Source organism: Grampus griseus, assembly GCF_964374135.1.
Source record: "Grampus griseus genome assembly, chromosome: 1".
Classification (NCBI taxonomy): domain Eukaryota; kingdom Metazoa; phylum Chordata; class Mammalia; order Artiodactyla; family Delphinidae; genus Grampus; species Grampus griseus.
The window spans coordinates 30,517,511-30,531,085 of NC_139017.1; the positions used below are offsets into that span (position 1 = coordinate 30,517,511).

At 35.0% G+C, this 13,575-nt stretch overlaps 1 protein-coding gene across 2 annotated transcripts in view; it reads left to right on the forward strand.

Annotated features, from left to right (window-relative positions):
* Positions 1-13,575, forward strand: part of RGS7 (regulator of G protein signaling 7) — a gene marked incomplete at its 5' end in the record, with an annotated part of 606,922 nt that overhangs the window by 465,770 nt on the left and 127,577 nt on the right. Inside the window, 2 exons of one of the 2 annotated variants that reach the window (XM_082667794.1) lie at positions 5,925-6,031; positions 10,706-10,757. In XM_082667794.1, coding sequence (XP_082523920.1) covers positions 5,925-6,031; positions 10,706-10,757 — 159 coding nt within the window. Of the gene's footprint in view, positions 1-5,924; positions 6,032-10,705; positions 10,758-13,575 lie in introns of those variants that run through there. The other variant, XM_082667795.1, reaches the window with a different exon arrangement.

The following is a 13,575-nucleotide window of genomic DNA, read 5'->3' on the forward strand; positions in this document are numbered from 1 at the left end:
TTTACAATGTTTTATTAGTTTCAGGTGTACAGCAAGGTGATTCCATTTTATATATATACTTTTTCAGATTCTTTTCCTTTATAGGTTATCACAAAGTATTGAGTATAGTTTTCTGTGCTATACAGTAGGTCCTTTCTGGTTATCTTTTTTTATATATAGTAGTCCCTGTCTATTAAAGTTAGCTCAGTGTCTTACTTTCCTTCCAACTGATTCAACCAGACTAACTGGTGGAAACTTTGCAGAATATATACTGAATTTTAGAGGGAATGTTGCTTTCCACTGTCATTTATTATTGCCTTGCTTTTGTGATTGTTGTAGATTGCTTACACTATTCTTGAATAAACTCAGTGTGAGTTTTCTCTCATCTGAATACTATTCTAGCACCTAATCACGCATATAAATAAAATAGAATCTTGTTGAAGTGCAGCTGATTTTACACAATGATGGAACTACCATTTATACAGAAGGATATACTATATCAGTGAAATGAACGTGCTGATATCCTATAGTTACCAGATAACATAGATCTTAAACCAATTCTCCACACCAATATCACATAGGTCTTTCTCTCTCTTTTTAAAAATTTCAGCATTATTCTTCATATTGAAGTAATCTCTTAAGGTGTCATACTTACTGATACTAGGCAACTAGACTTTTCTACCCTAAGTGTGTGATAAGGACCATTGATGTTTGATCCTGTTACTTTCAGTACCAATTTTTTAATAAGTTAATTTTTTTGAGTCCTGGGAAAATATTATGCTTCCTTAAGAAATCCTCTCCATTCTGACTGCTGTTCCTGTGCTTCCTCTGTCACTGTTGTTTTTCAGCATTGCCATTCTTGGTGTGTCCTCATATCATTCCTCCCAGCCCCCAGCTCCTGAACTGTGGGAGTTCTCACTGATCTGTTGCATTTTCGTGTTTCAGATTGTAAACCTGCTGTGCAGAATATGTTACCTTTGGAAATCTCTTCCTATAACTACGATACCAAATCTTTGGGATTTGGGTAGTGTTCTTTGCTGCCTAGGAATAAGTGTAAGTGTATTCCAGAGCAGATTCATCATCTGTACACTAAAGATCCCAGTCTGATCACCTGGAAGACTTTAAATAGTGTTCAGTTGGAAGTGTTTAACATGATCTTGAAGCCTGGATCAATACCAGCTACTAGTTTCCCCACTGCCTTTTGCACTAGACTAAGTGCTACTGAATGTGTCCTTTCATAATATCAACTAACCGATAATAACTCACATTTTTGGAGCACTTCTATGTGGCTGGCCTTATTTTACGTGCCTTGCACATTTATCTCAATTGTTCCTCACAACAGACTTTTAACATCAGCATTTTATTATCTTTGTTTTACAGATGAGGACACAGGCCCAGAGAATGTGAGCCTTCTGCCCCAGTCATACAGCTAGCACATGAGGGAGTCAGAGTTTGAACCCAAGTGGCTGGCTTGTACATCCTAGCTGCTTCACCCAACACTGTGCTCCTTTGTTTGGAAATATTATTCGCTTGCATTAATTACCTAGTGTAAGCTTCAAAGTTGGTATAAATTATGCTTCTGTTTTTATTTCTCCCAAATAGAATCTATTTTATCTTATTTAATCTATTTTACCATATTGTACGCTTCTAAATCCTGATTTTTGATTGCTAAAAGGCAAGTGGCACTTCATTTTTCTATGTGGAAATGATTTTTTTTTTAAAAAAAAGGAGAAAAGCCCTAATACTTACTTCTTTCACTAACTCTTACTATCGAGAAGATAGACCTACCTCAGAAATCCCTAACTGTAGTAATAGTTCACTTTTATTTGGCCTTGTCGGAGAAAAAAAATCTTCTGCGTATGTGATTTTTCTACATGATTAATCTTACCTTGCAAATGCCTATTCTAAAAAACGTATAATATTTTGAAATATTTCTCTAATGACCACTTCCCTGTCTTCTTAGAGAATAACAAGTTTAACAAAATCTTTCCTTTATGACTCAGAATCATCATGATAAATGTCTGTTATTTTACTATTTAATAACTTACCTCTGTCTACTTTTTAGTTTTTCTTTCCTTGATGTCGTATCATCGGCTGTCATTTTTTTTCTATTTTGAGTGGATTTCCTTCTAAAATACTACTCCCCATAACACTAATCATATTTGCTACATCACGTATGCTGTGTTGATAATGAAACGATCACATTTGCTAATATATACACATAAAAGTAAAAATGCATGACAGGAATAAAAATAGAAGATTTAGTGAAATTTTGTATTATTATTTCTTCACTCAGAGGCATTGTTCCATCACTGTGAAATTATAGGATATATTTGGGAGATGCTGAGATTACCCGCTGTGGGATCCCTGGATAAAGAAGATATTACTGAGTTCTGAAAATATGTTATAAATACAGAACTGAATATAGAAATATATATTTCTACATATGGAAATATAGAACTGAACACACAAGTCTCTTTTATAGTATGCTTTTTATCCTATTAACTTTCTGAAGTCATTGTGATTCAAAAGCAAATTACACCATGCAGAATTCCTTTTACTTTTAAAGGATTTTGATAATTCTGTTGTTTAAGCGTTTAAGGCGAAGTAATGCAATGAGTGCATCAGGCTTAACAAAGCTACACTACGTTGTTCACATAGTAACAGTTGTTTAGAGATGCATTTTTACTTCTCGGTTTGTTCATGGCTTGAACATCCAAATGGAAAATAAACTGGAATCTTAATGGTAAGTTTATTGTTGAAGTTTATCCAGTTGTGTGGGTGACGTGGATAACACATGTGCAAGACGATTTATTAGTAATTATTTTGCTAAGAAGCATAATGTTGTGGGCCTATCTGGTGCGCCATTATTGGGAGGGTGATCTTGATAGACTACCCATTAGATTCTTTCAACACTTAGTTCCAAGACTGCCAGTGGTCCTCCAGCTTCTTATTAGATTAAGGCTGTGCTGAGATTCAGGGGCAGCTGGATCATGGGGAAATGTAGCTCCATGCTTATTACTCACAATAAACAATTCAACCTTGAGAAAACTATCCCAAGCCCACCCTAAGATCTCTTAGTGGTGTTTATGCCATTTATATCACTATTATCTTTTCCCATATAAAACACTTAGAACAGTCCCACCTCAAAAGCTTTAAAAGTATTTTGAAAAGATATTATGAACATCTAAATTATCTTGGCAAAGCGTAAGCTGCTCATCATCACGACACAAGATAACTAGTATTTTTTGTGCAGTATATGTTTTTCATATTCCATATGTCATTTATTCATAAATTTACTTATTCACTCATTCAGTAAACACTGATTCAATAGCTACTTTTGCTATTGCTATGCTACATGTCAAGCTTATAGCCTTAAATGAGACAGAAAATTCACCCCGCTGCCCTGATTTTCATCTAACCATTCATCCTGTCTTGGTCATGTTCTCTGGAGGTCCTGTGATAGAGCATGTAACTTGTCCAATCTCAATCTCTCTAGGTTACTGTTTGACCAATGACCTTGAAATCATTTTATAAGGTTTGTTAGAAGTTCAGTCCTCTTATATATTAAGTTAAATAGTTTGATTTGACCGCTACGTAGAACTATGTGTGGGCCATGCAGAAACTAAATTTTGATCTTATTGATACCGCCACAAATGTACATCTATTGAATTCAAGGCATTTAAAAAACCTATCAAAACCAATTTTCCTTATTAATAAAATTATGGAGCATGTTGGAGGGTTGCAAAATGAGAATATATATCATTAAACCAAACAAAAACGGAGTATTGTACCTTGAAAAAAGAGGTTGAGATTACTTGCTAATTCACTATTATTCTCTTCAGCAAACATTTATGCAGGCCTAATTATGGTAGTGTTATGTGAAGAAAACCTGCAGACATTCATCTTGCCCTCTAGAAATGTATGATTTATCATATAATTAGTATCTATTGAATACAGAAATGTAAGAACTTGCTTATGTTCATTTGCTTCTGATTTTCTTTTCTGCAGCGTCCCTATATTTACTTACACTATGTTTTTCTAATCCTCATCAACACATTAGCACCTGTTTTTTGATGTTTCTTTGTTTTATTTTAGTCACACTCTTCCCTGTGCTTAGAGTTTAGAAACTTTACTATTAATCTTTCTGGGCATCTGTTCTCCTTTCTTGTATCTATACTCTGAAAATTTCCCCATGTGCCATAATTCAATTTACCTTTCTGGAAAGTAGTGCTAATAATATTTTCCTAGGCCACAGACTCCTGGAATAAAATGAATAAGATGATTGTAACAAGATAGGTGGACCACCTGACTTTGAAATCCCCAAACAGATGTAATATATTGCTCTACCCAGGGCTACCAGACAGGAACACCCAGGGATTCTGAACATGACCAAGGCTGTAAGCACCTGCTCATTATTATAGGCCAGCATTCTTCACAGATCCTCTTGCCATTTTAATTTTATAAATAATCCACAAAAAGAAGACATAACTGGCTGATGCTATTTAGGACTGCCAGCTCCCCCACTCAGCCGAGTTGAAGGCAAATTTATGGAAGTGGATTTTCTGAAAGTACTTTAAAGAAAAGTAAAAATCATTCAGTGTGTAAATAATGAAGCACAATAGCTACCACCTGTTGAGTATCTACTATGCACAGGGTACTATTCCATCTTCTTCTTTATATATATTCTTATTTGATTTTCATACCAGCTCTGCAAGATGGGTTTATTACCTCTATTATTACCTCTATTAAGGAGAGTTACAGAGAATTTAAGTAACGAAAGCTAGTGAGTATCTCCAAAGGTTTTGTTCTTCCCACAATATCACACTACCTCCTGAGCTTTAATAAGAATCACAGAATATGTGGGTATATACTTACAAGCAGCTTAGACTTTGAGAAGACCTTGACTTTGAACTAAAGGGATGCGTAAGTGATGAAAAAATCCTCCTTTGTAGAAAAAGAACATTCTATGCAGGGAGAGACTTGATTGGTAGTGTGAACAAGATGACTGGGACACTTAATAACAGTCTCTGGACACATGACAAAGGATAATTGGCAGTTGTTCTTTATTATTGACAAAATCAGTGGAGTGGAGGCCGGAGGTAGAAGAAGTTACCAATTAAAATATTTGCAAGATGTTAGATAATAATTAAAAGGGGCACTGTAGTAGCCCATTACAGGTAAAATTTAACAATTATCTTATTATTAGCCAATATAGGCATGGAAGTGAGGAGAGTAATTTACTGCATAAATTAAAGTATTATGTTCCAACTATTTCCCAGACTACTGGGAAAATATAATGTTTTCATTGTCATATAAACCTCTACATAGTTCGTATGTAGAATACTGTATACAGAGTAGTAAAAGCTAGAACAGTCTGGCCAACCACAGACTGCAGGCTCACTTAGTGCAGCATAAATTTTTCTAGATGCCTTAACATTGCCTGTTAACATTGCCTCTAGTAATGGTCCATATCATTAGAAAAATTGCTGATAGTATTGGAAATTCATATTACAGGGCAGGGTGTGATGCAAGCAAGAACACTTTTTAAAGTTTAAAGTGCTATATAAATGCCAAATAGAATTGTTTGTGGAAGGTTATTAACATATAGCAAAATATGTCCCATCTACAAAATGAAGGAACCAGATTCTGTGATTTCAGGAAAAACCTTCAGTTTCAATGTTCCATAACTTTATGTTCTCATGGGCTGGTCGCCATGCAGTGTTGGTCATTGCACAGTCACTACCAGGAAGCAGAGCCATCTTAGTACCTTATGTGGAAGAGCTGAAAGAAGAAGTACAAAGACAGGCTTTTCAGGATGCTGAGAATTCCAATGCAAGAATGTGTTCAAATGGAACAAGATAAAATTCTACATGGCTATAAGTCAACAGTTTTAAAGAGAGCTTTTATATGTGTTTTTTGGTTTGTTTATTTTCATGAAACAGTTGAGGCACTCCATTTGGGAACACTAATGGCTGCCCATGGCTACTTCTTTCCAATCTCGGATCATGTCCTCACACTCAAGGATGATGGCACCTTTTACCGGTTTCAAGTAAGTTTAATAAAAATATTCTTTAATAGTAAAAACAAGTCTGCATTTTCATTGTTTTACAAAAATTTTGAAAATTATGACTTATTTTACTTTGACTTAAGCTAGTTAGAATCTAATGATTTGTGAAAGCTAAATTGTGTGATGATTTAAATTATATTTTATATAAAATGTTTGAGAAAAATTCAGAGAGTGACAATGGAATTCACGAAGATGAGAGAGTTCATCTGTAAGTAACATTTATTTGCTAGGAAGGAAGTTGAGAGATTAACTAAATTTGTTACACTCTAGACCCTGCGTGATCCAGAGCCATCTACAGTCCAAGCAAATAGTCATGGGAATGCTTGAAGCTCCAGGATAGAATTTAGCTAATAAATACATATCTTCTGCATGTCTGAGACCTACAAGTCTATGAAGACTGACATGCATGATGCTTTGCGTGCATATACTTATCTGAGACAGGAAGCCACCTTAGATAACTTATAAACTGACAAGAGTCGTTCTAGGTCATTTTTCAAATGAGATACCTATAAAGAATAATCTTTCAGGAAATGATTGTGGACTCTAATTTCAGTTATTGAGCATTCAGTTGACACTTGAGTTTACAGTGGTTTACCTGAAGTGTATTCTACATTTCATTAGACATTATGGTTCATTAGTAACTGACTGGAAGATTCCAGCCTAAAAAAATTAAGGCATATATGCCAGAGTTCAAACTCGAGCTCTAGGTATTTTCAGAGGATTCTCCCCATCGTCCAACTTTTAGACATTGGAGCATTCTTCTCACTAGCTCTGAATGATTAGATGTTCTATATCTAAATAAAGTGACTTGGATGCCTAAGGACTTGCTTGGACTTTGCAGTTGAAAACAGAGGGAATATGTTTTAAAAAATTGTTCTCAAAGATCATTGTCCTCCTAGAAAACTCTCACTACCACTTCCTTAGGGCACGTCTATCGAAGGCAAATAATCATAGGACTTTCTGCACTGAATGGCTAGTAAATAAAGCAGTCTCCTGAAACTGTGATACTGACCTAAGTATTCAAGCAATTTAAATTAGTTGAATCACTTAATTTTAAAAGGCTTTAAAATAATGAAGCTTTATCCTTTATAGAGTTAAATTTAAGGTAATGGTAGCTTAAAACAGCTTATTATTAAGTTAGAGTAACTTGTGGTCTTAAAGTTAGCAATTTAATAAATAGAAATGATTAGTGATTAGCAAACAAATTATGTATGTGTTACTAACACTTTTTGATTTTTTAAAAGGAGTTACTTTGCTATTGCAGGATCACATTTTCCATAAAATTTTATTTTCTTATACAAGTTTTTCATATGCAGACTCTAAGTAAACGTTAGGCCTAAAAATTTCTTACAAATTCTAAATGAAATGTATTTTTTTAACAAAAATACCAACTTTTATCCATCTTCGCTATCAATATTACAAGTAAAATCATCTGTGTATAATATAATATATTTATAAGGGAAACATTGAATATAGTCTATCTGTTAACAATTATCTAATTCAAAAATTTCCCTCAAAACAAACTAGCTGAGACATGGCCTAAAATTAGTGGTGATGTCTTGAATTAGTATAATTTACAACCTTTAACTCTGCTGTTGTCATTTCCAGACTGAAGTTAGTAGGCAGACAAGGTGTTCTTTTCTTTTTTGCGGTACGCGGGCCTCTCACTGCTGTGGCCTCTCCCGTCGCGGAGCGCAGGCTCCGGACGCGCAGGCTCAGCGGCCATGGCTCACGGGCCTAGCCGCTCCACGGCATGTGGGATCCTCCCAGACCAAGCATGAACCCGTGTCCCCTGCATCGGCAGGCGGACTCTCAACCACTGCGCCACCAGGGAGGCCCCAGACAAGGTTTTATTGTCATGCTCATGGGTCAAAGATGAGCAAAGCTGGGAATGGATCACCCTGCATTCTGCAGAAAAGGAGAGAGTGTTTTTAAAGAACTTTACAACAAAGCAAGGGAATGAGTACAAATGATAAACTAATTACATCACTACTAGGTATAGGCAGAAGATTATCAAGTTCAATATGCCTAAATAGATGATAGATAATCTTTTAAATTACATGAATTAATGTTAAATATTAAATGTTAAAGATTTTAATGACACATCCACATTCAAAATAGGATAGAAACATGACATATTTGTAAATCTAATAACCATACAATCTAAAAACCAAGGGTTTAAAAACAAACAAAAGAAACCCCAGAAAAATCAGGGATTATTTAATTCCTGCTACAGTGTCTACCAAGGCATTAATTAGTTTATATTTGAACAGCTCTAATAACAGAAAATACATTATTGTTCAAAGTGTTTACTTCCATTTTTGTGTTGGTTCCAAGCAGCATTAAGTTCTTTATTACATTGAATTGAAATTCAACTCCATGGAAGGATTTTAAAAATCATGGGTTAAAATAGGAAACTTGCAATATTGTGTTTACAATTACTCCAGTGAATGATTGAGATTCTAACCATCATTAGGAATATGAAAAAGCTTTGGGGCATGAGTTTGAGGCAAACAGAACTCTTACTTTAATTTCACTGGTATGCCGCAGTAAATGTGTCTCAATTTTTCAATCATATGATTTTTGTATTTACTGTAAACTTGCAATTGTCTAATTTATCCTCCTTAGCTAACTGAAATTGAGTTCTGACATGATTATCCAGGTCACTTTCATGACTTTCATCACATTAGTATAGGTGCCAAAGATTACTGAGCAATGGCTAGACAGTTTTGGATCTGTTTTATTATGGCTAAAGAAGCAAACTCTGAAAAGCAGAGAAACTCATACATTAAAATGTCCTAAAGCCTAGTTTGACTGTGAAAGTAAATTTTTAAATTCCAACAAACTATAGGAGTTTGTTATTTAAATTTTCTTTTACTACAAATCAAAATATTTTTCCTAGAAAATAATCTTGCAATATTAGTGAAGAGTGTTGGTTTTGTGCCTTTTCCACATAATATCACAGGATAAAATAGCTTCATTCATTTATTTTTACAGTCAGGAAATTTTCACTAAAGTAAATGATAGAAAAATAAAGAAAAATTATAAGAATGCTATTGAAAACATTCCTTGTGGTTTTGAGAAAAAAAGTATGTGTCTGACCAGTCTGACTAGAGTATATATTTTTAGAGTTAGATAAATAGGTATGCATATGCATGCGTGCACGTACACACACACACACACACACATACACACACACACACACACACACACCCCTCCCAAAATAAAGAAGCAACCCAAAGGGAATAATGCATTCTATGAGAAGTATCTCAAAAGCTAGCAGCCCACATGAAAGGAAGATTTTTTAACTACTTTGTTTCTCTATGGTTCTCCTAGAGTAGTGACCCAATTTTACTCTCAGACTAGGTTAAGTGGATTCATTTGCCAAGGAGGGGGTGCTGTATAAAGCCTTGATATCCCCCTTTATCTAGTGCTTCAGCTTTTTTACCCTCTAAATGTATTCTGTCACTTTGTTCATATATATACAAAATTAGTATTAGTATCCTTCTTTATGATACTGGAGCAATTCCCAAGAAAGCATAGAGGGTAAATCAAATCCCCTGGGAGTCCTAAACTGTTTGGAAGGGCTCTCTCCCAGAGATTCAAACAGTTCTCCCAATTACCCTTTTCCCCCCTTGAGAGTCCCTCTTCTAGAAGGCAGAATTATCAAACAGGTAATCAGAGATTACCCTAAATATGCTTGTTACACACAGATTGTTAATATAATTGACTAATAAATATAATTAAGCCCACAAGGCTGACGTCTGTAGTCACTGTTCCATTGAATTCCAGAGCCATCATCATCCAAGGAAACAGTTTGAAAGAGTAGACTGGTGGTGATGGAGTATCCTCGGGGTCTGGAGCCAAGCATGTCCAGCCATGAGGGCTAGAAAAGCCCTATCAGAAAATATAACATGCTGATGATAATAATTGGGTTTTCTCAATCAGATATTTTCTTTGTAGTTTCATCAGTTTCCAGAATTTCACAGAATCATGTATCTGTCTATTGTTAAGCAATCAACTAAGTTATTAGTTAAAAAAAAATCTCTGACTTGTGCAGTTTAAAAATTTAGAGTAATAAGTGTCTCTATCCAGAAATATTTTTTAAAGTGAGGGGGAAAAGTTGTTTTAATCTAGCTGGATAATGTTGAGAGCTGCATTATATAATTAATAGAACCAAGCAAATGATTGCCAGATCTTAAGGAAAGATTCTGACGGTTGAACTTTTGGATCTACTGAGGGCAATGATGAAATACATAAATCATAAAAAACAATTTGCTAAATTTAAACATAGCTCATCATGAGTCTTCCTGAATATAATACTTTGCTTTCAGTCTTTGTGTATTAACACTTTTTATTTGAATAATGCAATCAGTCCTTTTATCTTTTTGTCAGATGACATACAATTGTAGCAAATGAACACTGTCTTAAATACCTGCTGGTGCTGCACCTATTTGGAAGCTGAACAATTGCTTAGCAAAGTAAATGTAAAAGAAAAACCTTACAATGCCTCTCTGAGTACTTTTTCTGGGTAATAAAACATACATTGTTAGCAAAATTCTAGGTAATTGCTGAAGATAAACACAGCTCATAAACCAGGAACCCCACTAATTCTTTATGTGCCTAACCTAAGTTCCACTTCTTTTCATTCCACAGACACCCTATTTTTGGCCATCAAATTGTTGGGAGCCAGAAAACACAGACTATGGTCAGTGCAATATCTCCTCATTTTATTATTGACAACTAGTGTGTATGGATGAACCCATGCTTGCATTTTATTATTTGTCACTGAGAAAAGAAAAGCACAGTTTTCAGTATGGGACTAATATTTCTAACATTGAATTTATGAATGGCCTTGTTTGGAAAGTCACCAAACCTGGTGGCAGCTTATTCCATGTTATAGTGCCCCCTGTGACTATTAAAAAAAATACTTTCTTCTGAATAGATGAAAGAGCTATAAACAAGCTTAAAAGGGTTTTTTGGTTTTTTTTTTCTGTACCACCTTGGTCTACTAGAAAGAGTAACAAAGGGGCTCAGAGAGCCAGAGTTTTAGTTCACGTCTCCTATTTAGCTATGATTTGTGGTAAATCCCTTGCCTTTCCCAGACTCCATTTTTCTCACTATTATTTGAGGCATCCTATGATTCTACAAGCAGAAGGTTTTGTTAAACATGAAAGGCCAAATGCAAGCAAAAGAAAAGATACAATAGGAAATTTAATCATAGTGAATCAACTTCAGTCAACTTAGAATGAACTCAGTTCAACAACCATGATCTTAGTTAAGCTCTTCAAGGAAATAGGCCCCTAATAAGTGCTCATCTTCTTACATCTTCCTGAAGGCTACAGTTTTCAAAAATAATATTGTATGTATGGTTTTTAAATGTCATTTCTACAAGTATTCATTGAGGATTTGTTCCAATGCAAAGTGTTATAGTAGGTGCTAGGATAACAAGGAGACTCTGACTTTATCTACACTGTTGAGTAACTCATAGGCTAGACGAGAAAAGGGAATTATACAGAAGGAGTTGCTGGGAAGTGCTGAGGGAATATAATAGTGGTATGTGTAAAATATATGGAAGTTTAAAAGAATAAGAGAGTGACTTTGAGGGTTTCTAGAGTGATTTCACAAAAGAACTGAGGGCATCTGAGTTGGATTTTAAAGGAGGGGAGATTTTTCAGGAAACAAGGCAGAGAAGGCATTTGAGGCAGAGTGCCAGCATGTTCAAAGACAGAAACTTCACAGCAATCTGGCTTTTGTTGGCTCCTGGAGAGACGTTTTGTAAGAAAACCATAGGAAAGCCCATGGAGTCATCCCTCATTTTTGTCATTTCAGAAAGTTGAATTTCATAGTTCATCCAAGGGTGGTCAGGTGCCAACCAAAGATTCAAACTAACATAATTTATGGAAGACAATCTGAAAACCAGAATACTGAACCATTAATAGAGAGAATAGATGATTCCTTTCCAGTAGTGGGAATGTTGATTGTTTTTCATCCAGGGTACACATTCTTCAAAACTGACGCACTTGGAGAAAGAAGTTAATTAAAAAAAACAAAAAACAAACAAAAAAAAAACCTGCCGATTTGTGGATCTGAGTTGGAGAACTTTGTGATGTATTTTCTCCAACCTGGGATGATACCTGGGAATTATTTCACCAAAGAGTATGAAGTTCTAGTGGAGAAAATACCTGCACACCTGAGAAGGAGGTCATGGAGAAAAACCCAGGTGTTGGAGGCAGACAGACCTGACCACAGATACTGCCACAACGATGTACCACATACTAACTGTGTGACTTGGGCAAGCATGTAACATCTTTGAGCCTCAGTCTGCTCACTATTCAAGCAGAAATAATAATATTGACTTTCTAAAGTTGTTGAAATAACCCAAATTAATATGCCTAAAAAACTGGTATTGCTCCTATGATACTTAATAAATCAAAATTGTTTTCGGTCGTCATCGTTATTGCCTGACAGATAAACTGCCTCTGTTCCTTACAGAAAAGCAAATTCTTATTCTTAATGTTCTCTCAGTCCATATTTTGTGTTTTTCATAAATATGTTAGTGTTCCCAATTGCAGTTCGTGTTTCAGCACTTCACAGTAGATTAATGTTTCTGTGGTAAGGCCAAGGAAATGGCATGGCTTACACAGAAAATCATTTACAGAACATTCCTCAAAGTCAGTCATCTCAAAATTATTAATGTCATTCAGTTTAACATTAGCTCTTATTGGTGTCCATTTCAAAGGGAATCATCTTCTAAACTTTCTCCCGAAACCTGGAGAGCCTGCAATTTTTAACTAAAAATAAGCATAGTCTTTATTATTCTATTTGTTTCCCCCCCCCTGAATAAACATATACCTGTTTAAGTCTCATTTGCTTGGATTATATACAAGTGAAGAATAAAATAATTATTCAATAAAAAGTTATAGAAAAAATTAGAGGAAGTGAGATGATAATGATCTCAGACACTGTTCCACTCCTACAGGCAATGATGCTTTGTCTTCTATGATTTTTCTTTTTAGGTACAAGTATAGAAGCAATTCAAATTATCCAACTTCGAATTTTCTACCACCATTTATTTAAAGAACATTTATAAAGTATGAACACTTGCTTATAAAGAGGATGTTGATACTGTGATGTAGTTGGGTGTGAGGCCCAATAGAAATAATAGTGATTAGTTAGGCTGTTTATTCTGAGACAGCTTGGGGCAGACAGGAGTTTATTGCTTAAAGCAGGTTTAAAGAATGGTTTCTTATATTCTATTAGTATCTAATGTCTATTTCCATCACCAATTCAAACTTACTAGGAAGCCTCTGCAAAACATAAACCTCTTAGGTCAGTTTATGTGGAGAAATACTTTTCCATGGTTACCTTGGTTTTGTAGAAAAATAGAATATGTTGATCATGTTTAATGGCTAAGACAAGGCAATATGGACTAAAGGGCTATGAAAAAACACAGTACTTTGAAAATCAAGTTGTGTGAGATTTCTGGTATTTTTTCACCCAAGTACAAAATTATTCCAATCCAA